This window comes from Pseudorasbora parva, chromosome 1, assembly GCF_024679245.1.
Source record: "Pseudorasbora parva isolate DD20220531a chromosome 1, ASM2467924v1, whole genome shotgun sequence".
Lineage (NCBI taxonomy): Eukaryota > Metazoa > Chordata > Actinopteri > Cypriniformes > Gobionidae > Pseudorasbora > Pseudorasbora parva.
In genome coordinates this window covers 31,307,556-31,334,591 of record NC_090172.1, presented here as the reverse complement: position 1 = coordinate 31,334,591, position 27,036 = coordinate 31,307,556, and the positions used below count along the sequence as shown (strand labels likewise).

General features: G+C 36.8%; 5 protein-coding genes across 7 annotated transcripts in view; 3 read left to right on the top strand and 2 right to left on the bottom strand.

The window, feature by feature from the left end:
- The first annotated feature begins 359 nt into the window (after positions 1-359).
- On the top strand, positions 360-4,842 carry si:ch211-189a15.5 (uncharacterized). The gene is made up of 2 exons (XM_067437861.1): positions 360-1,084; positions 2,921-4,842. Exons 1-2 carry the CDS (start codon positions 752-754, stop codon positions 4,181-4,183), a joined length of 1,596 nt encoding a protein of 531 aa, XP_067293962.1. The 5' UTR covers positions 360-751; the 3' UTR covers positions 4,184-4,842.
- Positions 4,843-4,873: 31 nt separating this feature from the next.
- On the bottom strand, positions 4,874-9,070 carry tk2 (thymidine kinase 2). Of its 2 annotated transcripts, none has more exons than XM_067437873.1 (10): positions 8,834-9,070; positions 8,534-8,571; positions 8,342-8,416; positions 8,182-8,235; positions 7,454-7,543; positions 7,214-7,341; positions 7,021-7,109; positions 6,851-6,930; positions 5,673-5,753; positions 4,874-5,532 (listed from the first exon to the last, which is right to left on the bottom strand). In XM_067437873.1, the coding sequence occupies exons 1-10, from the start codon at positions 8,982-8,984 to the stop codon at positions 5,446-5,448; spliced, it is 873 nt and encodes a 290-aa protein (XP_067293974.1). In that variant the 5' UTR covers positions 8,985-9,070; the 3' UTR covers positions 4,874-5,445. The 2 variants fall into 2 exon arrangements, with proteins under 2 accessions (XP_067293974.1, XP_067293982.1); XM_067437881.1 differs by having other exon boundaries at positions 7,214-7,287.
- A 1,394-nt stretch (positions 9,071-10,464) lies between these two features.
- Positions 10,465-11,723, top strand: LOC137070603 (chemokine-like factor). The gene is made up of 4 exons (XM_067437895.1): positions 10,465-10,617; positions 10,909-11,064; positions 11,162-11,257; positions 11,445-11,723. Exons 1-4 carry the CDS (start codon positions 10,558-10,560, stop codon positions 11,556-11,558), a joined length of 426 nt encoding a protein of 141 aa, XP_067293996.1. The 5' UTR covers positions 10,465-10,557; the 3' UTR covers positions 11,559-11,723.
- A 147-nt stretch (positions 11,724-11,870) lies between these two features.
- cmtm3 (CKLF-like MARVEL transmembrane domain containing 3) lies at positions 11,871-19,731 on the top strand. The gene is made up of 5 exons (XM_067450041.1): positions 11,871-12,466; positions 15,123-15,278; positions 15,384-15,479; positions 15,624-15,738; positions 19,209-19,731. The coding sequence occupies exons 1-5, from the start codon at positions 12,350-12,352 to the stop codon at positions 19,235-19,237; spliced, it is 513 nt and encodes a 170-aa protein (XP_067306142.1). The 5' UTR covers positions 11,871-12,349; the 3' UTR covers positions 19,238-19,731.
- A 2,089-nt stretch (positions 19,732-21,820) lies between these two features.
- Positions 21,821-27,036, bottom strand: part of cmtm4 (CKLF-like MARVEL transmembrane domain containing 4) — a 34,421-nt gene continuing 29,205 nt past the window's right edge. For both annotated transcript variants that reach the window (XM_067437954.1, XM_067437957.1), the window contains 2 exons: positions 25,841-25,939; positions 21,821-23,990 (listed from right to left, as the gene is read on the bottom strand). In XM_067437954.1, coding sequence (XP_067294055.1) covers positions 23,826-23,990; positions 25,841-25,939 — 264 coding nt within the window. In that variant the 3' untranslated portion in view covers positions 21,821-23,825. The remainder of the gene's footprint in view (positions 23,991-25,840; positions 25,940-27,036) is intronic.

Genomic DNA, 27,036 nt, shown 5'->3' with positions numbered 1-27,036 from the left:
AATTCCAAAATGTATCTCCACATGTCTTTTATTGCAGGCTGATCTTACAAAAAGTACTGTGGCTCATGGTACTTATACTTTTTTACTGAATGTTTAGTCCTGCTCCTATACCAAGAGTTTTTACGCAAGAGTAGACTACTTTTAATAAAATGTTCCACAACGTTTTCCAGCTTAAGATATAATTTCCCCCAGGGCCCAGAGATACCCATAAGGTATTTTTCTTTGTGACGTTGCTAAAATCAATTGTATGATTACAGCGCCATCTTCTGGCCGGTGATACACGCAAGTCACGAGAATTACCCATGTTCTCCACTAGATGTCAGTAATGTTTCTCACATTCGAAGCACGAATAACAATAATGGTGACATGTAGGTAACGTTATACCACCAGCCGTTTATCGGACAAATTCAGCTAGTGTAATTTAACGTATACATTATACTTAACATATAGGCGCGTATTGTCTGTTAAGGTTGATATGAACATGAGGTCGCATTTTACCGCTTATGCCTGTTATACAGGACTGTTTCGCTTATGGACGTTTATAGACATGCCAAGCCTTTTATCAAAATATGTCTGATCCGTGATTAAACTAGCATATAAAAAATGATTATTGGAGGTTCTTCCGTATTTGCGTCGTCGGCGATACCTGCATATTCATAATCATCACTCCTTATTTGCATACTACTTTCGCTTCCTCATCGGGAGACAGTCAGTCAGGAGTTGATCAACTTGATCACTTTCTGTAACAAACATGACAAACAGCGTCGACGATCAGATGCTGGTTTCGCGGAAAGACGTGTTTGTTAAGTATTTACAGTACTACGAGAAAGTTAGTTCTGAAGGCGACGTGAGAGTGTGTTCAGACACACAGGTGACAGATGAAGCCAGGCGCGTGCTGCTCTCTGAGGAAGAGCCGCGGAAGAGGTTCGACACGCTGGACTTCTACGACACTCTGTACAAGATCGCGCAGTATAGAGACTGCCAGAGACACGTCCACGACTTTAGAAAAGCCGCCGAGTTACTGGAGATGTTCTGTGTCAACCTGTTTTTGTTTCCGTGGAAGAAAGAGATTAAAACATTAAAGGTAAATGGAAGTTGCTATCAATTGGTCTGTTCTGTCTCTTCCAGCTGATGACAACCGCTGAAACCAGCTGTTTTTTCTCTGTTCCACTTGCCTGCATGCGGGTCTGTTTTCTGGTTTTAGAAGGGTTTGGGGTAGGCCTACTTTTCAGTTGTTCGGACCATCTGAAAACAGCTTAGCCACACTGGAAAGCCAGCTAAAACCAGCAAACAAATGTGGTGTGGTTTACGGTTTTTAATAGTAGTTGTTGTAATATTAACAACAACATAATTAGTTCACGCATTGCTGCTGTTGCTTACTACCACTCTCTTTTGTTTTTGAGGTCCGAGACACCCAAACATTTTCGATGAACACAAAATTAAATTTAACACTGAAGTAAGATACAGAAGTTAATGCACAATGGCCTGGTTTAACAGACAGGGCTGAGATTAAGCCAGGATCAGGCCTTAGTTCAATTAGGACATTGAGTTCTTTCCAGTTAGTCAGACCAGCTGTGAGATCAGTTAGACCATATAAAGACAACTTAACCAGGATGGAGACCAGTCAAAACCAGCATTTTATGCTGCTTTAAGATTTCTTTAAGCAAGGCTGCTGTTGCAGACTTCCTTTAATTCTGTAAATGTTCTGTTATAGGTCTGAGAGACCCCAAGCACTTTTTGATGGCCACAAAACCATATTTAACAATGAAGGGAAATTACATGAAATTAAAACAATAACTCTTATTATTATTAATTTCCTCAGTGCTGATTATGCTGAAAAAACTTAAACCAGCATGGGATGTTTTTGCTGGTCTCCCAGGCTCATCTGTTGATTGGCAGACTTGCTAAAACCAGCCTAAACCATCAAATAATAACCCTGGTTTCAACTTTTATAGCAACAACAAAAAAGTACACTACTTTATATATTACTATATCTTAATAATCATATGTATGGACAAAAAATTTGGAAACATTACCATTTTTTATGTTTTTTAAAGAAGTCTCTTATGCTCATCAAGCCTGCATTTATTTAATTAAAATACATAAATATTTTCTATTTTTGTATATTAATAATAAACTTTAAAAATATTTATTTCTGTGATGCAAAACTGAATTTATCAACCATCAATGCAGTCTTCAGTGTCACACGATCCTTCAGAAATCATTCTTATCACTGTAAATAGTTGTGCTGTTTAATATTATTTTATAACCTTGTGATACTTTTTTAAAGTTTAAAAAGAACAGAATTTCTTTAAAATAGCAATATAAACTAACATTCAAAAGTTTGGGGTCAGTCCTTTTTCTTCCTTTCTTGGAAAGAAAAGAATGTAATACTTTTATTCAGCAAGGATGTGTAAAATTGATAAAAGTGTTAGAAAAGATTTATATTTTTAATAAATGTGGTTGTTTTTAACTTTTTATTTATCAATGAATCCTGAAAAAAAGTATCACAGGTTCCCCAAAAAAGATTAAGCAGCACAGTTTCCAAAAGTGATAATAAATCAGCATATTAATGATATCAGAAGGAAATCAGCAATTCAGCTTGGCATCACATAAATAAAAAAGGACATAATTTCCCATTCTCAATAGTCCTCTATTATTGACTAATATTTTTGTTTTACTTTTCTACTTTTCTATTTTAACTATAAAATTAATGATTAAATTCAGTGAAGTTTCAAATCCCACCTTTCTTAGACTGGTCAACATACATCTCAACAGAACATGAAGGTTAGATGGATGGTTGTGTTACATTCATTTATCACAAAGTCAGGACACAGTGATAAAAGAGACATGAAATGTGTTAAATTCTATACTTCCTATATCATTAATTGGGACTGTTTTTTTCCCCTTGTTCTCTCAGACATTTACAGGACACTTTGTCTATTACATCAAGCCAGTATTGCCTTTTGCCAGGAGTATTCTTCAGATTATCGGATACCACGCGGAAACAGACACAGAGTATAGACTGTCTGACAATTTTGACCCTGAAAAGGCCAAGAGTATGGGATTTGACCTTTTCTTTGCCAGGTTAGAGTGCGAGTATCTTCTTGAACTCATGAACCAGAGATCGCATGTAGAATGTCTGGAGATCCTCCAAGCGAGAGTTTCTGCTCTGGCCTTCAGAGCTGGGAAAGAGGTTTCAGAACCTAGCAATGGCATCTGTAATCTGAATGATGATGATGTTTTTAAGGATGATGAGCATGTTGAAGGTGGCTCACTGGTAAACCCAGAGGAACAACAGCAACAAGAGTCACTTAAAAGTCATGAACCTCATAATCAGGAAGTTGACAAGTCTCAAGCTCGAACTAGAACTATATCTGATGTAGAGAGACCATCCAGCTCATTCATGACTGATGATAAGTCTATCTTGGAGATGCGGGAGAACTACCCAGACCTGGCCATCCGACAAAAGCCCATTTTTCAAAAGTCTCAAAGAATTATGCAGCCTCTCAAGGCCCAGGATTGGGCTGGATGCAGGGGCCACAATGCAGGCCTGTTCCATGAGGTCAGTACTGACATGAGCGGACCCCAGTCTATAGCCATGCACAACGAGACCACCCCAGGTCATAGAAAGCTACATATCTCAAACGCACCTGTAGAAGCCCAGCCCTTGGATGACAAACCATTGGTGCTTCAAGTCGGGACGCTGCTGCAAGGACGCAGCCGTGAAGGCTCAACAGAAGACTGCCTGGTTGAGCTCACTGAGCAAATGGGGAAAATGCAAATGAAGGACCTCAGTGCAGATGAACCCCTTAAATACCCCATAGAGGAGACCACACAGGCCCAGCCATGCAGTGGACACAATGATGTCATTACAACCCAACCCACAAAATCCCCAGATGGCATGAGCCTGCCCATCTTGTGCAGCCCATCCCAGGAGCATGTCTGCTACGTTGCAAGTTGCGGGAGCTCTGCTGGATCTGATGGCGCTCTAGCACAGGACAGCACTATTAAAGAGCCACCTCAGTCAATATACATCCCTAGCCCACTAAGCGAATGTACAACAGTATTTGGACCACCAACTGGCCACAGTCAGACTGCCAATGAGGGCTCAAGTGTACACAAGAGTCCCACATCTCAACAACCTGAAGATGATCTAGACCAAACGTACGTAATGCTTTAGAGACACACAGTCTTCAAGGCTCTTCCTCATCCATGCCAGAGATTTTAGTATGCTAATGTGGCAGTGACTCTCAAAATAATATGGATTGATAGTTTATTGTGAATAAAACCCTGATTTCAGATTAGCTTTTGGTATCTTATAAAGGTAACAGGATGAATGTGTGTGCCATAACTTTTATCGTAGCTTTTTAAAGTGAAGGAAGGTTTCTTGCTGCTATAATTTTCATGAGCCCAGCTAACATTTCATGGTCTGTCCATGGGTTCCATGTCCCCATCTGAATTAGCCCATACTGGAGATGCAGAACCCGTAGGCAAACCCATGTAGGGCCCATACCACATATCACCTACATTGGCCACACCATGAAATGTTCCTTGAAAGCTTGCTTGGAAATGGTTCTTAGAGCTTGATTTATTAGGTACTGTGCCTTATTAAATGTAGACAGTGCACCTACTTGTCTTAATGGCATGCTTGTTCTCCAGGACTGCCGAATCTTTTGGATAAAATACACATCGATTATAATATAAGTGTTAAAAATTGTGTTCTGGTGGATCTTATACTGTGTATTATTGAAAGTAATAAGGTATGAAACATCTTTTTGTATTGATCTAACAGTACTACTGAAGTTAAAGTGGTCGTGCCATAAAATTATATGACTAGATTTAAAATGTAATAAAATCAATATTTTCCAAATAATTTTTCACATAGTTTATTTAAAACAATGACTTTTGTAGTATAAATGACATTGGTCACAGAAACACCTTAAGTAACACATTTACCATCAGGATCTGTAGTGATGGTATCTGCAAGTAGCAGAATGAACAGAATAAAACATGAAGAAAAAAAAAACCTTAGACCCCAGTATGATGGTATAAATGTAAAACACAGACCTAATTCACATATAATAATTGACATGCCCTGGAATAGCCATTATGAATTTAAAAGGTCTACTGATGTAAAAGAAACTGGAAATGTTTCCAAGTGTAGTATTTTTAAATAATATGGAATGATTCCGTAAAACTCAATATAAAAAAGACTTTGTCTTCTGTTAAATGCTTAAACCAAGTTTACATAATAAACTGCAGAATTTAACTTAAACACTCACCATATAAATACATTTACAAATTCTACTATGTAAATCAACTTCCATTGCAGGAGGAATGTTTGCAGAATGTGAACTCAGTTTCAAGTGCTTGCTTCATCTGTCTCTGAGAGCTGAAGACATTTATAAACTGATATAACCATCATTCTCTACGATCCTTTACTCAAGAGCAATGCGCCATTAGTATCTTCTCTCTGTTTTCCTCATACGTATGCAGCATCTCCTTAAGATCATGATCTGCTGGGATTACCTGCCCACCAATGTCAAAGAAAAAAGAAAAAAACTTCAAGATATTGTCATGAAACTTTATTCATGAATTCAGTTCATCAACATGTGATTACAAAGTATGTGATTTTTTTTTCTAACCAACAAATATTGGCAGAAACTCACAAGAACTGGAGCAGGAACTTCAAATGACTTCTGATGAATCAGCCAGTCTTCATACAGGCTATGGATGGATTCTAGGTATTCCTAAAGTGTGAAAATCAGTGAAAGCTGCACTTCTGATAGCAGGAAAAGTAAAGTCACAGTCAACAGTAAAGACTGCTGTGGTTTTTGTTTCAGATTTGTTTGTTTTTTTGCATGCCGTTACATTCCAGGACGTATTGTTTCTTTTTGTGTATTATCTTTGAGAATGTGACTCAGGCTGTCCACACGAACACGGGTATTCTCTAAACTGCAGCTTTTTTGGCCAATCGTCCACACGCAAATGCAGTATCCGGTCACTAAAACCAAGCTTTTTTTTTTTTTTTTTAATGCCAGGGTGAACATAAAAAAAAAAAAACTATGGTTGCAGTGCAAACGGAACCGGCAATAACCATTTTTACAAGCTTCTGATTGGTCAAAATGGCTTTACGGTTAGGATTGTTTTGCCATCTGTTGGTTTAGCATGCTCTTGACATCGCTTCACAGCGTCTTGCATTTTCATGTGGACACAGTTTTAAATGTAATACTGTTTATCAAAATACCTGTCTATGTGTGGACTAGGCCTAAGTTTAACGCTATGTGTATTGCTGTTTTTGGTGTGTTTTTCTTATTTTTCTCTCATTCCTCCATACTTTTAGCTAATATGCATTAACAACTGCCACCTGATCTCTTGCTGGGTTCACTACCTGTTGTGATTGGAAGATGACTAGAAGGAAGTGGAATAAAGCTTCAGTGCTCATTTAAAGAAGGAAGAGACTGAATTGAGCATGTTGAGTGGGGAGATGGGTGCCATCTTTGTTTAATAGTTTTCTCCTGTTTTTGGTGTAGTAAGGGAAATGGGGAAGTTCCCTGTTTATTTATTTTTCCTTTGTTGAGCAGGTAAGTTAGTTAATTTAACCATAGAATGAATTTGAAGTTGTTTAGGCTTAACCCCCTTCTGAAACATGACTATTTTTGTTTGTTCTTTATTTCTTGCTAAAATAAGAGTACATCTAATTCTACCAGATTAGGTGTCTTGTTTGGCGATGGGGAAAACCTCTTTGTCGCTCTCAAATGATTTAAATTTTTCGTCGTTCCTAATTCCCCTAGACGGGGGAGCGATGTAACAATTGTCCAACAGTTGAATTATAAAAGCAGCTCACCAAGGGAATAACCTTTTCTTCCTCTCTGCACCTCTCCTTTAGTCTCTCGTAGCAGGTCTGTGGAGAGGTCTGCAGGTAAACTGAGTAAAAACAATATTACACAACAATTACATAATTGTATTTATTCTCATCTAACAAGCAACATGCTGTCAATACTGAATTTGCCATACCAATAAGGTCCACAGGAATAGCAATGTTCTTTATGATCCACTCAAACCATTCACTTAAAACAGCAAAGTCCACCTCAGGCATCTTCCCACTGTCAACCAAACCAGATAATAGGGTTTAATTTAACAATAATAGCTAAACATGTAATAATTAGTATTTTAATGTCATAGTCATGTGATTTCTAATAGAATCTACCTTTTAAAAAGATTTTCCACAAAAATGTACTTGGCGCTGTAAATAGATCTCTCTAGCATTCTGGTTGGCAGGGACTGTGATGATAGAAAGAACAGGTTACTGCAGTCATGAGTAGCATTCCATTTCCTCTATTCACACAAAGGGCGGAGGCTCATTTCAGTATTGCAGAACAGAAAGAGATATATGTAAAGCAACTGAACAAGACTGACTGAAAGGATGTTAAAGAGGACTTGTACATGCCATTGGTTTGACATGGCGATCCAGCATTGTGAGTTGCACATATGTCTGGAGGGTGAGCCCCCATCTGGTTGGGTCCTGGTACATCAATCCCTGTGACAGAATAGAATACCAAATTTAAATACACTGCAAAAGTTAAATAGAACAGCTTATGAAGGTACTGATTAAAGGTGGCATAAATGTATTTACACAACAATTACAACTAAGATTTGATGTTGAGGTGGTTCAGAGCAGGCATCATTTAGTCTGGCTTTTATGCTACATTGAATCTTAACACAGAATTTTAAACAGGCACAGAGCAGCCTTATTGGGATAAGCCATGCTAGGTGTATATGACTCTTTTTTTCAGATGAACACAGAGTTCTATTAAAAAATATAGTTGCCTTTCCACAAGCTTTATAATGGTAGTAAATGGTAAAATGATCCTGAAATACATGTATCTAGCCATCATAAAAGTAATCCATATGACTCCAGAGGGTTAATAAAGGCCTTCTGAAGCAAAGTGACGAGGGTTTTTTTTTGCAGGCATAATTTATTCTGGCTTTTATAGTGTATTGCATCTTCACACAGAATTCTGAGCAGGCACAGAGCAGCCTTAAAGGGTTAATTCACACAAAAATGAAAATTCTGTCATTAATTATTCACCCATAACGTAAAGTTAGTGGGGGGGGGGGGGGGGGGGGGGGGGAACAACGCTCATTAAATCTATAGAAGTTCAGCTGGATCCCTACCAATGGATTGCAACCCTGCACATTTCTCCATTTAGACACCGGCTCTGTCAGCACCTGAGACACAGGAAACATTTTAGTTGCCTATAAATAAATAACAAGAATAGAGGGAGAGAGATTACAGGTACTGTAAGAAATATTTTTTATTATACATTTACTGTACCTCAATGTCATCGGTTTTACTGAAGTACTCAAGACATGTTGTCTTTCCACTCGCAATATTTCCCTCTAGCCAAATCTAAAACAACAGTGGATGCAAATTAAAATAAAATAAATAATTTTCTGTTCACTAGTGTTCTCTGCCGTATAAAAGTCACCCTCTTTCACAGTCGATTTCATGGTAGTGGTAACTCACCACTGACTTCTTCTCCTCCCCGTTTCTAACCAATTTTCCTTCAGAAGAAGAAAACATAATGAATATCTTGTCGGATTTAGCTTTAAATCTTTATGGCACCAGTCAAAGGATCGAGGATGTACAAGGCAATAATGTAGTTCAATAAGCTCATGTCAGCGCTTTTAATGCAAAGCTGTCTGTGTATAACGTAGCTCGGTTATTTATTTTTTAAGAAGATATGAACATTATTAAGAATTTTATACAAATTAGAGTTGTGGTCGCCATTCTATTGCGTGGAACGGAAGCTGGCGCAGGACTTACTGTGAGTGAGCGATGTGCAGCTGCGCGAATGTCCGATGAGATGCTTTTCTAGTGCAGGTGTTTGTCCGACAAGTACATTTGTCGACAGAGATTTGTGTGAACTCAGAGGTAAGACAACACGACAAAACTTTTTTAACGAGTTAACAATCATCTCGCTTGTTTAATCCACGTTTAGTAGTTATACAAATACGTAAGTGTGATGATGATCAGAACTTGCTATGCTACGTGCAACATTAATCAGCAACCAAAACATGTCAAAATAAAAGTCACTTCATAAATCGTCATAAAAAAATGTCATCATTACAAAGTAAGTCATTGCTGTTATATATATATATATATATATATGAGAGAGATATTCATGAATTCCCAATGGCTAGACTAAAAGTATGTATTACGCTCACTTTCAATTATGTGTTCCTTACACACACTCAGTTAGCTCTGTTCTCTCAGTTAGCTCACTTCAGGAAGCCTGTTTGTTTGTATCTTGTTCCTTATCAGAACATGATGCTATCACAGACATCCTAATTACAAAACTAATTTGAAACCATATATATGGAGAGAGAGAGAGAGAGAGAGAGAGAGAGAGAGAGAGAGAGAGAGAGAGAGAGAGAGAGAGAGAGAGAGAGAGAGAGAGAGAGAGAGAGAGAGAGAGAGAGCATACATTTATTTGGGGTCCACTCAAATAACTATATTGTCAGTTCTTGATTGTTTGCACACACACATTATCAATGATATTGGTTGTAGCTGTGTTGCCTTTTGCCCTTATGGTTTTTAATTTGTAACAGCAGAGCCACAAGATTGCTCAGGTGTTAATTTACACTTCAGTATTTAAAGTCTTACAGTAGCCTACTGGTCAGACTGGGAAATGTTAGTTTAAAAAAAAAAAAAAAATTAAAATAAGTCTCTTATGCTGAATATGCTTTCAATTGTCCCCCCAGAATTATCTGACAAATAGAAGGTTTAAAAGAACAGCACTGAAGTATAATGTGTGTATGTATATGACACACACACACACACACACACACACACACACACACACACACACACACACACACACACACACACACAGGCTATATATATGTGTAAATACACAACTTTTACAGTGCAATAACATTTCACAATTTAACTGTTTTTTTACTATATTTTACGATTTTTTTTTTTTTTTTTTTTTTTTTTTTTTTTTTTACAAATAAGAGACTTTATGAAATTTTGGAGGATTTGTGCTGCATGTTGCATTCCCAAATGACAATTTTGAGCAACTCAAACATAAAATGTTAGTACTTGCATAGAAGCATTTACTGAGAAACTGGAAGCTATGCGACCATAGGCTTTTGAATTATGACTGTTTAAATAAAACGCAATAAGTTGACTTCTTTTTTATGAATATCTATATAAATAGGCCAGAATCACTGACCAGCAAGAATCACAATGCTCTCCGAATGTATATGCCAAATAGTGTTTGGTGCACCTTTTGCATTCACTTCAGAAAACTGTCAATGCATCCATAAATATTATCACCAGATAATAAGATCTGATAAGATTTGAACAAGTCTAAATACAGAGAATCAGTTGATGGAAAAACTGTGTTGAGTTCATCTGCAGTTTAAAGAAAAGATGAGTATTTAGCCATTTCCTGAGTCTAAGAGGAAACGCAATCAGGAAGTGATGTTTCTAGTCAACTCCTCTACATAAAACATACTAACAAAGACCATATTGATGCCACGATGGAAGTTGATTTGGCTTTTTTGAAGTCCTCAAAAGGTCTACTGAAAATAGCAGAAATGGTGAGACAATTATGAAAGTATTATAGTTTATTGCACACTTATTTCTTTAATACTTTTTGGGAAGGACAAATGCTCAGACAATCACTGACTTATTTAAATAGTACAGGGCACAGGCATGGGCTTGATACTTTGAATACAGCATTGTTAGAAAGGGAAACAGTGTAATACATTCAAAGAATGTTGAAACATTATCCACAAATTCACATGCCCATAATCATATAACATCTATGACATCGTCTAAAACCATCTTACTAAACATCTTACTAAATAACTGTATTACTATCTTGGCAGGTGTGTGTATTTGTGGCTTTTGTGTGTTACGCAGTGGCATCTAGGCCCCCCTACATTGCAGCAACATGCATGGAGTTTTTCATCACGTTTGGTTTTCTTCTGCTCTACCTACTGAAACTCAACAAGCTGATCACATTCTTCTTCTGGCCCCTAATTGTAAGAGCATGCACTTGATTGAATTAATGCAAACATAAATGCAACTTCAGCTTTTATTGCGAACACAACTGTTGGTAATGAACTTTTGCTTTCACAGGATGTGTTCAACTCAGTCTTTGCAGCTGCACTGATGTGTATTCTTAGCCTGGTAGCAGTTTCCACATACACAGTGAAGGGCACACTGGGCGGAGGGGTGAGAATGTACATCCTCCATACTATTCCTGGAACTCTTCTCTCCATCGTTAATCGTAATTATGTAGACCTATCAGACCTTTTCAAACCTGTTTTCAAAGAAATTTGATACAAATGTGAATACTCATTGTGAATGACCCAAACATTATGACACAATACGTTTCTCACTACAATCTTTTGGTTGACAGATTGTGGGCTTTGTGGCTGCAGCCTTTTGGTCTTTGGATGGCTATATCCTTTTCAAAAAAATCACATTCAACAAGCCAGTAACCACCACAGAGGCCCAAACAGGGAAAAATTAAAGCTCTGGAAGATCAGCTCTCTCATTTTGTGAACGGACCATGTTTATAAGCAAAATAAGTAAAATACTTGTATGGTAATAATGTTCTCTCATAAATTACTGGATAGTGAAACCTATATGCACGAATCACCACTCAAAATAAATCTGTCCATGTGGATCAAATTGAGGATTATGTTATTGTCTCAAAACAAGTAAAACTGTACTATATACAGATATATATATATATATATATATATATATATATATATATATATATATATATATATATATATATATATATATATATATATATATATATATATAATTATGCAAATTTGGGGTTGACCCCAGCAACTCATCTTCAATATAGCCTAAACAATGTAGAAGGCTATTCACAAAATAGGTTAATTAAATTCAGTGGTTGTATTTGCCTGAGCTGACCTCAGATACATTTTTCACGAGACTTCTAAAAACATTCTTAAAACTGTATTAGCCCACCCAAAACAGAGCATAAGGGATAAAACTGTTTATATTCAGTTAGAAAATAGGTGCAGTTGTTGCACGGATATCTTTACAATTGCTGGAGACTCCTGTGAGAGATGTTTCACCCACATTCTCTGTTCACTTATTAACGGTCTCCAGATTTCGGGAATGCAGATGCTGCTCTTTTGTGTGCTTCGTTTCCGCAGTCATTATTTCCGTTTCCACTCCGTGGAAAGTTATGCCGATTTGTGGAGAGTCGCTATCTCATAGCGGATAGTAGGAGGCATCACTGTGAAATTTATTCGGAAACAGAAAAGTTTCGTCAGCGTGATGGGGGACATCGAGGCGTCGGATAGTAACCGATCACGACAGACCGTAATTCATTCTCTTCTCCCGAGTAAAGAATTCATCTCTTCCCGAAAAGGACTTCTGCTGCTCGGTGAAGTGGTACGCTCTTCGACTTTTATTTGTTAAATACATACATGGTATTGTATAATTGCATTGTTTTGTGAAGTCTTAGTCTGTCTGTTAAAAGTTATGTCTGTGTTTTTCTTTTCTTTTCTTTTTTCTTTTTCTTGCTGTTGGCATCTGGATGCAGAAACTTTCATATGCTTTCTGCGACATGTAGGCTATTTGAGTTTCTTTTTCTAATATAGGGCCTAGGCTACATATAACATTTAAATATGTTTGTTCTGAAAGGTTTCTTCTTTATTGCACGAATAAAGGAAATGAGAATGAGTAAATGAGCTGTTGTCTATAGTATGCTATATAGGTCAAACGCTTTCAAACTTTCCTCATTCATCTAAAAGGGGAGTTTTATCGAGGCTGGGCTTTCTTTAAAGGTCACTTTATATTTTACGAAAAATATTGATTTGCTACACAAGTAATTAATATACTGTGCTAATTATAGTCCAGAGCATATTTGTTCTTTTCCAAAGCCAAGTAGACTAGTTTATAAAAAATAAAAAAAAAGTTGAAATTACATTACATTTTCATGGAAATCTAGTTTCCATATTTATATAATAGATCTGTGCCATATTGTGTGAACGATTGTGACCTCGTCATTTTTAATCAAAATGTCACAACTGGATCTTCTGGTGAAAACGTCAGACTGCTGGACTTTTCCAATCATTTAGTCAACTTAAACCCGCCTCTGCTAGTTGTTCATTTGCCTTAATTTTTGACACACATCACAAAGTCATATCAATAACTAATAGAACCAGGTTCCAACCCTGCAGTTATAATTTCAATAAGCTGTTATGATGAGGCAAGTTTATATTATGCGACTTTGATGGGCTTCCTTTTTTTTCATAAAAATAAAATAATCATGGTTCATGAGCAAAGACAACGCACATTAACTCAATTCCAATGAAGTGAAGTCGCCAGTGTTCAAATAATGGCACTGACACCTTGAGTCCCGAGTGTGCAGTGAGCACGAAGTGGAGCCGCGATATCTAGGTCACGTCCACACTCCCGCCTAATTAGTCACACACAACACACCCCTAAATTTTTTGTGAAATGAACAGGAAATGTAAAAATTACATTTCAAATGTAAAAATTACATTACTCCAATCTCCTCCTGAAGTTCCTGAAAATGTCAGTTGGCTTTGCTTAGAGAAGCTTGCAATCATGACGTCACACCCCGTTTTATAGCATCAAATAACAAAACCAAACTAATTTAAAGAACAAAATTGAACTAACATCAGCGTGATAAAGACTGCCTAAAATGACACAAATCATCTTTGGAAAAAAATCTATTTGAAGTGTAGATGTAGAAATGTAGACTAATTTGATTGTTTAGTTTGTCTATGTCCAATTACATTACATGGAGAGTGTGGGGTTTATGACTTGTACTGCATTCAGCCACCAGGGGGCGATCAAGATGCTTTGGCTTCAATTTTTAATTTGGCACGCTTGGTCGCGAGTTGCTAGCCTGGATGCCAGCTGAAGTTAGCCCGCAAAATTTTTAGGTCGGTTCAGTCTGGCCTTGCTCCATAGAGGAGTAATTATCCCCGAACATAAACTGTTCGGACCAATGAAATCATCAGGGCGGGCTTTAGACGATGACGGACAAATGATAAACAGTAACGTAATCATGCACGTCATCAAAGGGGCTTGGATTATATTTTTTCGAATCCTAAACGGAGAGCTTGTTTGTATATGCATTCACCTTCACAATTTCTCTCAGAAATGATGATCATGTTGGGTAAGTACTCTGTGTATCATTAAATTATTTTATTTTTTTACAACACCGGCAAAGATCGTTTATTCCAGTGCGCATGCAGACATGGTTGCCAAGTTTTTACAACAAAACCCACCAACTGAAATCTTGTCATCTGAAATCTTGAGTCTGTATTTTCAAAAACTGAATATTTCTAGTCTATTAATTCAACAAAATATCTGCTGTTTAAAAATACATGTCTATACAATTTCGACATAAAAACATTTCAGATTTCAAATGTTCTATATTCAACATTTAAAAATTCAAATTCAGAACTATGTAAAATGTAACGTAATATTCAATTTAGTTAGTTTTGAAGAATTACTTCATTTTGAATAATTACTTCAATAATTCAGATTTATGCAATTCAAATTCAGATAATTTTGTCATATTTCTAACTCCATAGTTTGTTTTTGAATTGGGGGTTGCTTAACTGTCTTATGAGAAAAATGCTCCATGATCAAATCCAGCAAATCCAATTTGTGCTCTGCTGTTATATTGAGTCACTGGTCATCCAACGAAAATTGTGGGCTGGAAATAGCGGTTGTTTTATTAAAAAAAATTAAAACAATTAATAATAATTAGCTTCCCAGGCTAGGACTGAGGTTGATACTTTAATTTATTTAAATAGGCTATACAATAAAGGCCCATAATAATTGTTTGAATTCTTTGGGAATGAAGTCCACACCACAACTATACTGATAAATATAATAACAACTATACCAAATAAAAAATGATTAAAACTTTGACAGTCGATCAGGCATGTGAAGTGTTTAAAGTGGCAGAAGCAGCTTCCTACTAATAAGGCAGAATATTGAGCAATGAACTAAATAATAAAGAACAATATTTAATAAAACTGTATCCTCGTGTTTCCTGTCTCAGGTGCTGTCGTTCATCAGCTTTGTGTGCTTTGCTGCTTCAACAGCAGCTGCCTTCGTCACAGCTCCCTTCATTGAGTTCTTGGCAGCCCTCTTCCTTCTGTTTGCTTATTCTACAAAGTTCAATGAGAGATTTAAGGGTTTTCATTGGCCCCTCATGGTAAGTTTACTGACCTGAAAATGATAATCAAATTATAATATCTGGCCATGAGTAACAAAATGCTGTCCTCCTTTCCAAATGTCCAATATCTGTTGTTTCATCAAGGACTTCCTGCGCTGTGTCAGCGCATCCATCATATTTTTCATCATCTCTATAATGTCTGTGTCAAAATATCCGGATGGAGCTTCAAAAGCTGCTGGGGTAGGCTCACATCAGTTCAATCAAATTCTTTTTATCGGCACCATCAATGACAGCACCATGATTTGTACTATAGTTAAGACATGTTACTTAGTTGTGTGATGTTAAGAGTAGTCTCATTGTTTCTGTTTCTCTTTAACTTCTTAGGTCTTTGGCTTTGTTGCCACAATAATCTTTGCCCTGGACTTTTATTTCATCTTTAATGAACTTGCCAATTTCCTTAAGGGAGGTGACTCCAGTGAGGAACCACCAAACACACAAGGTATTAATACAGATCTCTTAAACATTTGGGGTCAGTAAGAATTTTTTTTTTTTTTGAGAGATAATTTAATACTTTTATTCAACAGGGATACATTAAATTGATCAAATGTGGCAGTAAAGACATTTATATTGTTACAAGATATTTATATTATAAAAAAACGTTTGGTTATACTTTATTTACGGTGTATTTTTACACTGTAATTATACATGCATATATCAGTACCGATATAATAGGGTTAGGTTTGGGTTTAGGGTTAGTTAGCAGGGTTTAGGGTTAACATGTACCATGTTCATGGTTAACAATAACTTATAGTTATTACTATAGTAACTGAATGTAACATATGTAACAATGACACTGTAAAATAAAGTGTTACCAAACCTTTATTTTTTGTTAATCACAGAATCCTGGAAAAAAAGTGATATTACAGTGTCAAAAATGTTGAGCAATGTAATGGTCAAAATCAACATATTAGAGTGATTTTTTTTCTGGATCATGTGACACTTCATGTGAAGATTGGAGTAATGGAATCTAGAATGTACAATATATAAAAAATATAAAATTATTTTTAACCCTTTCATGCATGGTGTCCACATTTGCGGACAGTTCATTTAACTCAATTTTGAGGTCATTCTTATGGTTATTTTCTCCAAACCACTTGAGGGCAGTGTCAGTAGACTGACAGCAGTATTGTAAATGTGGCTACTGTCTTATATTCCAAATATTAATTGCTTGATGACATCATTAATCCAAGATGGCTGACAGCGATAGCCATGTGCCAAATGCCCCAGGCATAGCTGTAATGTTTGTTTTATACAAAGTCAATTGAGCTAAAAAAATTAGTATGTAAAAGTAAAGTATGATGAATATGTTACTATTTTAAACTAAAATAAAATAAAATTTAGAGTAAAATGTAGTTTTTATGCACACACAAAATAACTCCACGTTTGTGGACGTCATGCAACAGTGGAGTCAGATTGCATGAAATCTGATTTCTGTAATCTGCTATTATATCAGTTTTATTTTTGCAAAGATGTTATGATTTGTCTTGTATTGTCATAAAAGAGACTTTAAACAAATATGTCAACAAAAATAACCATTAAAAATGAAATATTACGACATTAAATGGCAGCCTTACACATACATACCAAGACAAATTTGCATTTTGCACAGGGACAGCACAGGTCAAGCACTCAGTCCAGAATAATAGAGAATATCTCAGAGGACAGTGGAAGTGACAGTGACAGCAGTCATGAGGAGAATGGGCCAGCAAAACCCAGCTCTAGGTTTCCGCATATATGTAACTACCGTTATAATTCCTACAATGTGTTTTATTGCTATTATATTATATACTTATTGTTTTTAATAACAGGGCTGATATATATAACATAACATTCCATAATAAAAAACACAATGTTCCATATTGTCATCTGTGGGTTTATGTCCCATTTTACGCCTTAGTTGCATGGTGTCCACATACGTGGACAGCTAAATAACTTTTAAATAAAGCTAAATTTTGTAAAAATGAAAATTGATTTCACTTTTAGCATCGTATTAAAGTAAGAAAAATAATCTTTAAAAAATCGAGATAATTTTTTTCATAATTCATGCATGAAAGGTGAAAAAGAAATATAAACCAATATTACATTTTTATTTTTTTTTATGAAATAAATGCAGCTGGGATAAACGTAAGATACAGTGCATCTGGAAACATTCATAGCCTTTGCCATGACACTCAAAAATTTGCTCAGGTGCTCCTGTTTCCACTGAACATCTTTGAGATGTTTCTACAACTTGATTAAATTCAGTTGATTGGACATGATTTGTAAAGGCACACACCTGTCTCTGGACATGATTTGTAAAGGTCCCACAGTTAACAGTGCATGCCAGAGCACAAAACAAGCCATGAAGTCCAATAAATTGTGTGTAGACCTCTGAGACAGGATTGTATCAAGGCGCAGATCTGGGGAAGGGTACAGAAACATTTCTGCAACATTGAAGGTCCCAAAAAGCACAGTGGCCTCCATCATCTGTAAATGGAAAAAGTTTGGAACCACAAGGACTCTTCCAAGAGCTGGCCGCTCTGCCAAACTGTGCGATCGGGGGAGAAGAGCCTTAGTCAGGGAGGTCAAGTCAACTTTATTTATATAGCACTTTTACAATGACAATTGTTTCAAATCAGCCTCACGATGTTAAACAGGAAAATATTGCAACAAAATTTGATTTGGCAGTATAGTCTTTCTGGAGAAAATGGTGATATTATCAGCTCATTTCAAATTATCAAAGGTGACCAAGAACTCGATGATACTCTGACAGAGCTCCAGCGTTTCTCTGTGGAAAGAGGAGAACCTTCCAGAAGAACAACCATCTCTGCTGCACTCCACCAATCAGGCCTCTATGGTAGTGGCCAGATGGAAGCCACTCCTCAAAAGGCCACCTGGAGTTTGCCAAAAGACACCTGAAGGACTCTCAGAGAAATACAATTATCTGGTCTGATGAAACAAAGATTTAACTCTTTGGTCTGAATGGAAAGTGTCATGTCAACAGGAAACCAGGCACCACTCATCACCTGGCCAATACCATCCTACAGGGAAGCATGGTGGTGGCAGCATCATGATGTGGGGATGTTTTTCAGCAGCAGGGCCTGTGAGACTAGACAGGATCAAGGGAAAGATGAATGCAGCAATGTACAGAGCATGCTGGTCCTCTGACTGGGGTGAAGGTTCATCTTCCAACAGGACAAAGAGTGGGAGAAACGGCCAAAAAATCGGCGTGCCAAGCTTGTAGCATCATACTTAAAAAGACTTGAGGCTGTAATTTGTGCCAAAATGTGCTTCAACAAAGTTTCAAGAAAAGGCTGTGAATACTTATGCACTTATGTGCAAATGTATTAAAAATAAAGAACACAAACAAAGATTTCAAACAAACTACTTTCACGTTGTCATTATGGGGTATTGTTTGTAGAAATGAGTAAAACAAATTGGGATAAGGCTGTAACATAACAAAATGTCAAAAACTTGAAGCACTGTGAATACTTTCCGGATGCACTGTACGTCTTATTTAAAAAGTGTAAAAAAAATAAATAAAATAACCTTACTTAAAGTTATCTTTTCTCTACTAGGGTCTCATTCACTGTAATGCTTGCACAAAACTTTCCACACCGTACTAAAGTGAGATTACTGAGACTAGACAGAGGAAGTGTAAGGGTGATGTGGGTTCTTATCTAGTGTGGTTTTCAAAAATAATCATCCGCAGCGTTTACTCTAGTTATGTGACTAGACAGGCTAAACTCCTTCAGGATCATTTATGGATTAACTCTTGCTTCAAGCAGTCTGTACTAGCAATCCTCATGCATTGTTGTATGCATTAAACTTCCATTTTCACTGGGAATTCCCCAGCTATTTTTTTCTTGTTATTCTGATGCTATCCTTCTTCATTTCACTTCTAGAATAACATATTCTTCTTCCTCACAGATGATGACTCAGACTCTGACTCTGACTAAAGCTGTGTCTAAAATCCTGGTGTGTGACCACTACAGTGCCTGATAACCAAAACAGACTTCGGTATCATTTTTTTATTGTTTGTTTTGAAATGCAGCTTTTTGTGACTAGAATTAAACAATCTATTTCAAATGTTTCACCAAAGAATAGAAGCTTTAGAGTTTTATATGTTTTGTACAGTATATACATCATACAATTGAAGTCCCTGTCATTTGATTTTCCCAAAGCTGTGAATTAATCCAGTGACATAGTTTGTAATCCAGTTACTGACTGGTGTTGTTTTTTTTTGTTTTTTGTTTTTTTTGTTTTTTGAAGAAAGGGCAGTATTGTACCATTAATCATGTTTATGGACTGCCTCCAACAGCTTCGGTGTACTTATAGTATGATTACACGTGATCGCTTTCAGTTTTTACAGTATGTACGAGCCTTTTTCTATTTCTTTATTTGGGAGCTCTGTGTGTGTGTGTGTGTGTGTGTGTGTGTGTGTGTGTGTGTGTGTGTGTGTGTGTGTGTGTGTGTGTGTGTGTGTGTGTGTGTGTGTGTGTGTGAGAGAGCCTGTTTATGTGGTTTATGAGGACACAAATTTGTATAACTAAATGGGTATAACACTGGTATTACACTATAAAGGTGGTTTATGAGGACATATCAAATGTCCTCATAATTCAAATGGCCTTAAAAACATACTAAATGATGTTTTTTTGAGAAAGTAAAAATGCAGAATGTTTCCTGTGATGGGTAGGTTTAGGGGCAGGGGCAGTGTAAGGGGATAGAAAATACGGTTTGTACAGTATAAAAACCATTACGCCTATGGAGAGTCCCTGTAAACCACATAGACCAACGTGTGTGTGTGTGTGTGTGTGTGTGTGTGTGTGTGTGTGTGTGTGTGTGTGTGTGTGTGTGTGTGTGTGTGTGTGTGTGTGTGTGTGTGTTTACTAATTAGAACTATTTCGGGAGAATATTTTCTCAAAGTATGTTCTCTTAATTTTTTTTTTTTTTATACATGATGTAGTGATGAAGCCCTGTATTGAGAATGATAATGTTTTGTAGGAACAAAATAAGTTTACATACAAATACATGAAATTTGCAGGTGGTTGGCTGGCCACAGTCACTTGTCTCATTTCCACATGTCTACACATTGGTGTTAGTCTTGTAATAATGATATAATGCCAATGCCTTGCCAAAGCACTGCAAAAAGGGCAAGATTTGTCTCATTGCTCTCATCTAGCAATGCAATTTTCTTAAATGGCACTGCATTATAAGCGTGAGCATCAGCAGTGCATAAGGGAGTGTCCCCTGGTTTACTATAGTATTTTAAGGCATGCTGCATGCATCCATATATAAACCACCTGATAGTGTTTCTAGAAAGAGTGGATATGCTTTAAGAACATGCACTGTCAGAATGCCACATCAATAAATATTTTTTTGTGCAAATTTTGCAGTGTTTATTTTAAAGTCCTCATGAAATTAAAATTGTCCCTATTTATTTTTTAGCACATATTACAGGTCTTAGAGTGAACAATCAATCTGTGCAAATTATACAAAGAAAAAAATAGTTTGTCAGTTTGACGGCTTTGTTTTGAAAATGCTTAACCACTGCCCTCCAACCGTTAGTCTGTTTTGAGCGAGAAATGGAGAGGAGGAGCTCTGAAGTAAAAACCTGTCCACTATTCAATATTTTGGATTTCACTTGGAAATACTTCACAGCACTAAAGAAAACTCAAGCAACATGACTTTAAGCAACATTTGTTAAAAATCTTCTTTTTTTGTTACTTTTGTAGGGTTTTGTTACATCTGCACGTAGGGTCTGTCCAGATTCCATTTTGCCAATTTAAAGATGGAAAATAAAAAATGGTAGGCGCACCAGGCTCATGGTCTAAAAGTCCCTATTCTCTTAATGAGTCATGGGTGTGTTTTGGGCATAAAGTTCAATAAACCAATCAGAGTCTCATATGCCATTCTCTTAAAAAGCCAGTTGTACTTGCACTATGGTATACCCACTATTTACACGGTGGAATTCGCAAGTGGAAAGACTAAACGCTTCTCCAGAGAGGAATCCTTTTATTTTTTATTCTTTGTGTGTAATAAGCAGAGTGTACGAATGTTGTGCACCCGCCTATAGGCGGATATTAATAAGGTGCTCTTGAATAACGAGAGGCTACTCACTGCAGAGCCATTACCTCTTTTGAGCTCCAGATGCTCTGCAGCGAGCACTACTTGTAAATAACACAAAAATATGGCGCTGTTGACTTTGGACCAGGTTTTTGTTGGTCAATGGCGCAGTTTTCAGTTGCCTCAAAATAGCAACACGCCAACAATGCACCCTCATTAGCACACCTCATTTTCACACCAGCACGCCGATGGGCGAACAGATGGGTCTGAGATAATTCGCTATTTAAACAACGTGGCGCTGTACGTAAAATGATAGCTGCGTCGGGCTGAAACTAGCAAAAAAAACACTTGCATTGTGCCGGGTGTATGATAGGGCCCCTACAGTTTGTTAGTGGCGAAATGTGGTGTATTTAACTAGATCTGATTTAAATACAGTGTACCGCAGTAAGGCTTTTTTTTCCATTTAAAGATAAACGGCCCATCCAAATCCATTTATTTGAGAAAAAGATTGCCATCACAAATATTTTCAAACAATTAGCTTTTTGTAAGTCTATGCACAACTCTATAAATACAAAAATACAAATTTAAAGCACTGTTACATGGAATAAAAGATTGCTTTCTTGAATACGGGAAATGTCAACAAGACAGTACAATCATTATCAAAATTTGAGTCCCTCAAAATGTCAACATAGTTCCTTTTGAAATACTTCAATGATTTATGAGTTGAATATACAGTCCAAAACCATATGGTCAAAATCATTTCGATGCTAAAATCTTCCAAAATAAGAAGTTTAGCATAGTCAAAGCACAGTGAAAGCTTTTACACATTATTAAAGCATAAGCACACAGTAATGCTTTTCAAAATAAGACAAATTAACTGTGACTTTAGCACTTTCATGCGGAGTCCTACATTAAGACGCAAATCATTCTTGTGATTGTCTTTCAACATTTTCAAGCCCACACAGTGTTGCTCTGTCTATAATGCGAGTCCACACCTCAACGTTACTTCATATTAACATTGGTCTTATTTCAAAACGTAAAAGTGACTTCACTGAAGAACTTCAGATAGTAAGACATAAGTATGACTATTAACTAATATTATGAATGATCTCTTTAAAGTTGTAGTGCATCACAATTGCACTACAACTTAAAATCTGTGGTAAAACATACATTTCATTCTCCCAATAATGTCGTTCCATGACACTCCTTTTAAAAAGACCCATTAGAGGATCAATAACGCACTTTAGAAAAACAGATTTTCATACCAATTATGAGTTCATGAAATGTTAAATTTCACATCTACTTAAACTGTTATTCTGCTAATGTTGTCGTAACATTAGTGTCCAGGAGCGTTTCGACTAGTAATGCCTGTACTATTAAGGCACACAAACAAAAGTTTAACAGTTTAGCTAATGCATTCATATGTACTTCTTCCTTCAAATACACTCTGTTAGTTTCAGTCATAATAATTCATACAAACAGGGACCCTTCATGAATGTTATATCATACACACGGATACATAATATATACACCTTCTTCAAAAACTCTACCCTTGCTTAAATCAATATATACAGATAATTGGACAGGGCTGAGTACACAGTGGAGTACAGAAACGCCCACAAATAACAAAAAAACAATAGACTATGCACACAAGATTTAGTATCTAAAAATCTGAAGTATCTAAAGTTTAGTATCTAAAAAGATTCATAAACTCACCTTCACCCACACACACAATTTGAAAGCTGTTTTACGTTTTAACGCAGGGTCACATTCACGAGGTGAAATACTACATTTGGTACAATGTAGCTATCAAAGCTGTGGTAATATAAAACTAAAAAAAATTAACATTAAAATAAATACTGGTGCTCCTAACGTCTAGTTACCTCATCTCTACAGAAAAACGACCCAATCCAACTGCAGTTTACTCAAATGTTTTTGGATACAGTAACACAATAGCAGAGAGAAAACGCCTTTTTTTGTTCATAAACCCTCCCACAAATTCCCATTCCACCTCAAGAAAGATCACATACATTAGTTGATCTTTGATAAGACACATTTTAGAAACAGTTACAATGCTTTCATATTAGCCAGCTGGGAATGGAGCTAGAAGGGGTTTCAAGTGGTGACTGACAGGCTTTGTCTGTTTTATTGCAGGCGTAATTAAAAACCTTTCAGGTTCTCTGCTGCGAGAAGTTTAGGAGCACAGTGGAGTGAGTTTCTGTCAATATTCATCCAGATCACGGTAAGGTAAAGCCCTTAATTAGCGGAAAGATTTACGTATACGGTCAAATGACGACGGCCTTAGGCTGATGGTAATGAAGATGCCAGAAGTTTGTTCCGCTTCAAACTTTTCACACAGCTGTTTGTTTGTAAGCGCTCGTCCTAACTGCCCGTCGTCGGGCTTTCATCACGAGGATACACAGAAAAACACGCTGTGACAGGAATGCAAACGGGGCTTTGCTCGTCTCGGTCTCTATTGGTTTACTGTAGTTCAGGCCTTGACTCCACCTCTCCCCGTGAGGCTGTGCGGGCACGGATGTACTCGCTGGTCTGCAGGGGTCCGTCCCGTGAGTCCCCGAGACGCCATCGCCGTACTGCCAGATATGTGTTCAGGCCATATACTCCCATCACCAGGAACCCAAAAATCTGGACAAAACACATAAAATAACTGTAAGAGACTGGAGAAGGATGACTTCAACTGTGAACTATGCTATTTAAAGGGATAGTTCAACCAAAAATGACAATTCTGTCATCATTTACTGATGTCGTTCCAGGCTTTTGGTTAACTGTCAAAACATATTTTTTAATGAAACACGATACGTTTCAGTCCCTCCACTGAAAGGCCAAGTAACCAAGATCCCGAAAGGTTATGAAACAAAACATACATAAGACACATCACATTTGGTAAACATGGAAACTCAAATGCATAAGAACCAATGAGAAGCACATGATCTTCAGTGTTTACCTTATGTGGTGTCATATGCATGCGTGTTGATCAGCGTTTAAATGTAAATAACAGCCTACATTAAATCTGTTCAGCATGTAAAGCAATCATATCTCATCTCAAGACTTGGATTAAACCGCTAGATTCACATGGATTACTTTATGGCGCCTATATGACATTTTTGGATCTTTTAAGTTTTGGTTACCTTAACTTTTAATGGAGGGAAAGAAAACATATGTTTCATTAAAATTATCTTCATTTGTGTTTCAAAGATTAAACAAAGCCTTATAGATCTGGAACGGTATGATGATGAGTAAATTAACAGAATTTTCATTTTTTGAATGCTAACATTGAATCTACTATATTTCAAAATAATATCAACATGCTTGGCAATATATGAAGTCAATGAGGTTGATAACAGCAAATACTCTCTCTTTCTCTCTGGCAGGCTGGGAGAGCTGAAGGAATTTGCCGTGCCCTGTGGTTCAGAAAAATCCCCGGGTGTTAAAGTGGTTTCCCACTGAGAACATCTGTATCATAAAACACTCAGCACAAATCCCTAGCTTTTGACTTCTAGGGTGTTGGGGGATATTGTGCTGAGCTCAGGTCATTCGTGAAGAGTGCAAAATCATAAAAGTCAGGATCTGAGTAAAAGAACCTGATCCTCTTTCAATATTGTGAATCATTTCGGCCTTTCTACTTCTCTTCTCACTGAGCATCTACAACAAACCTTTTCACGGACACACACGAGAGGTCAGCAGCCTCGAACAAAACACACAAACTAACTGGGATGGTTATGGCAGTTTCAGTTCCATCATACTGTAAACGTGCAAACCCAGATGGGATATGAGGTCTTTTTTTACTTTTTTTTAAAAGCATTTTCTGTGGGGTATTTGTGGGAAAATCAATGGGATTCTTATGGAAGCCTTTCTGCCTCAAAGTAAAAAAGAAAATAAAAAGTTAACTGTGACTTTGTATCTCACAATGTCATTTTTTTTCTTCTTATTTTAAACTTTACCTCACAATTATCTTGTTTTTTAACTCAGACCTTGTATAAATTCCGTTGAATTGATTTAGAGCTGGTGCACACTGTAACTGGCAGCTGAAAACATAATAAAATTAGCCAAAATATTTTAAAAACAAACACAAGGCTGATGTGTGTATATGGGAAGCTTCTGTGGATATAGTCATGAGTGATGCAGTAAAAATTTGACCCACATTCTTAAATTCTGGGACAGAAACATCATGTAGGAAGAAGAACACTGAGTGAAAAGAGAAGTTGGATGGAGAAATAGGAAAATAGGTTTTAAAAAAAACTGTTAAATATCAAAAAAGCAAAGATTGTGACTGATTGTGAACTTCCCACTGTGTGCCTGTCCAGAACTCTCTCCAGGAACGACTATGTTTTCCATTTTAGCCACACGAGGGCAGCAGAGCCCTGACAGATTAGGGCCCACTTAAAATACTTGAGTAATGACTAAACATTTGAATTCAACCACAACCACAGGGACAGAATTCATGAAATAAAGAGCAGAGTAAGCTTGATAGGTACCACAGCTGAAATCTCTGCTCCAGATTGATGGTTGAGGGCTGCCAAAACCACTGAGGCCAGAAAGAAGAACAAGGTGCTGGTGGCAGTGTTGATTAGATCCTGCAAGAGGAAAAGAGAGAATGTGATTAGTCGGCATGACACGCAATTGTGTCATAATTATATCCAAGGGACTTGATTTTGCCCATCAGGATTTGATGGATCATTGTGGTGTGCTATTGCTGTGATCTCATGTGAGTGACATGCTAGTATTATTTCTAAATGATCATGTGACGCTACAAACTGGAACAAAAATAATTCAAATTTGCACACTATACGTCATGTTCTTAGATTCAAAAGAATCTCTGTATCTGTAAATCTGTAAAGACAGGCCTGTAAAGTTTTGAGAGTGAATGTACAATCTGGTGTCGAAATGTACAAATAAGTAAGACGTACACTTTAATTGCTGTGACTTGTTCCAGGAGAAAAGAGACAAATCTCCTACAAATAACACAACTTTTGTGTACAGAGAAAAGTAAAACTATGTATCTTTTTATTTGGCCATGTAGTAAAATCAACATTTCTACATTCACAAGTTTGGAGTAAAATGGTACTCCAGAAAACCCTTTCACGAGTTCACACTTACAAATAATTAAATATAATAAAATGTATGCGTATTTGGTGTGTTTCGCCCCAAATCCAGAGTATTCCCCCCTGTATCTGATTAGGACAGTTAACCAAGCAAATGTGAGGAGACGGGTCGTGGTGGGATGCAGGAAAATTGTAGAGGAAGTTTAGAAACCTAGGTAAGTTACTGTCATATATTGTTATTTATAAAACATAATTTAATGGCCACCAAGTGAAAACAGAGGAGCTAACAGTGAGGTGTGGTCATGCTGAACTGCAGTGATGCAGTTTGACAAGCAGGGGGAGCCAAAAGCACCAACTATTCACTAACTGCATTCATTCAGAGGAAGATCACAAAGCAAGACACATTCTTGTTGTCATGTGATGAATTATACCTGTGGTTACAATACCAGTGCACCTCTGTGAACGTAAGAGGGACAATTTGTTACATACACTGTAAAAAAATATATGTTCAATAAGTTATGACAACATATGTTTTTACATCGTTTTAACTCATCAAAATGTGTTATGAAATGTTAAAAAAAAAATTATTACAAGATGTAACTCATTTTTTAAAGTCAGTTTAACATAAT

What these genes read in the sequence shown, in the direction of transcription:
- LOC137070603 (XM_067437895.1), top strand. Translation starts at nt 10,558, where the DNA reads ATGGAAGTTGATTTGGCTTTTTTGAAGTCCTCAAAAGGTCTACTGAAA. An exon ending in TCTTCTTCTGGCCCCTAATT is followed by an intron (nt 11,065 to 11,161) that starts GTAAGAGCATGC and finishes TTGCTTTCACAG; the next exon opens with GATGTGTTCAACTCAGTCTT. An exon ending in AGGGCACACTGGGCGGAGGG is followed by an intron (nt 11,258 to 11,444) that starts GTGAGAATGTAC and finishes TTTGGTTGACAG; the next exon opens with ATTGTGGGCTTTGTGGCTGC.
- si:ch211-189a15.5 (XM_067437861.1), top strand. Translation starts at nt 752, where the DNA reads ATGACAAACAGCGTCGACGATCAGATGCTGGTTTCGCGGAAAGACGTG. An exon ending in AAGAGATTAAAACATTAAAG is followed by an intron (nt 1,085 to 2,920) that starts GTAAATGGAAGT and finishes TTGTTCTCTCAG; the next exon opens with ACATTTACAGGACACTTTGT.
- cmtm3 (XM_067450041.1), top strand. Translation starts at nt 12,350, where the DNA reads ATGGGGGACATCGAGGCGTCGGATAGTAACCGATCACGACAGACCGTA. An exon ending in GTTTTCATTGGCCCCTCATG is followed by an intron (nt 15,279 to 15,383) that starts GTAAGTTTACTG and finishes TGTTTCATCAAG; the next exon opens with GACTTCCTGCGCTGTGTCAG. An exon ending in GAGCTTCAAAAGCTGCTGGG is followed by an intron (nt 15,480 to 15,623) that starts GTAGGCTCACAT and finishes TTAACTTCTTAG; the next exon opens with GTCTTTGGCTTTGTTGCCAC.
- tk2 (XM_067437873.1), bottom strand. Translation starts at nt 8,984, where the DNA reads ATGATTGTTAACTCGTTAAAAAAGTTTTGTCGTGTTGTCTTACCTCTG. An exon ending in GTGGAAAATCTTTTTAAAAG is followed by an intron (nt 7,110 to 7,213) that starts GTAGATTCTATT and finishes TTTGGTTGACAG; the next exon opens with TGGGAAGATGCCTGAGGTGG. An exon ending in AAGTTCCTGCTCCAGTTCTT is followed by an intron (nt 5,533 to 5,672) that starts GTGAGTTTCTGC and finishes ATTGGTGGGCAG; the next exon opens with GTAATCCCAGCAGATCATGA.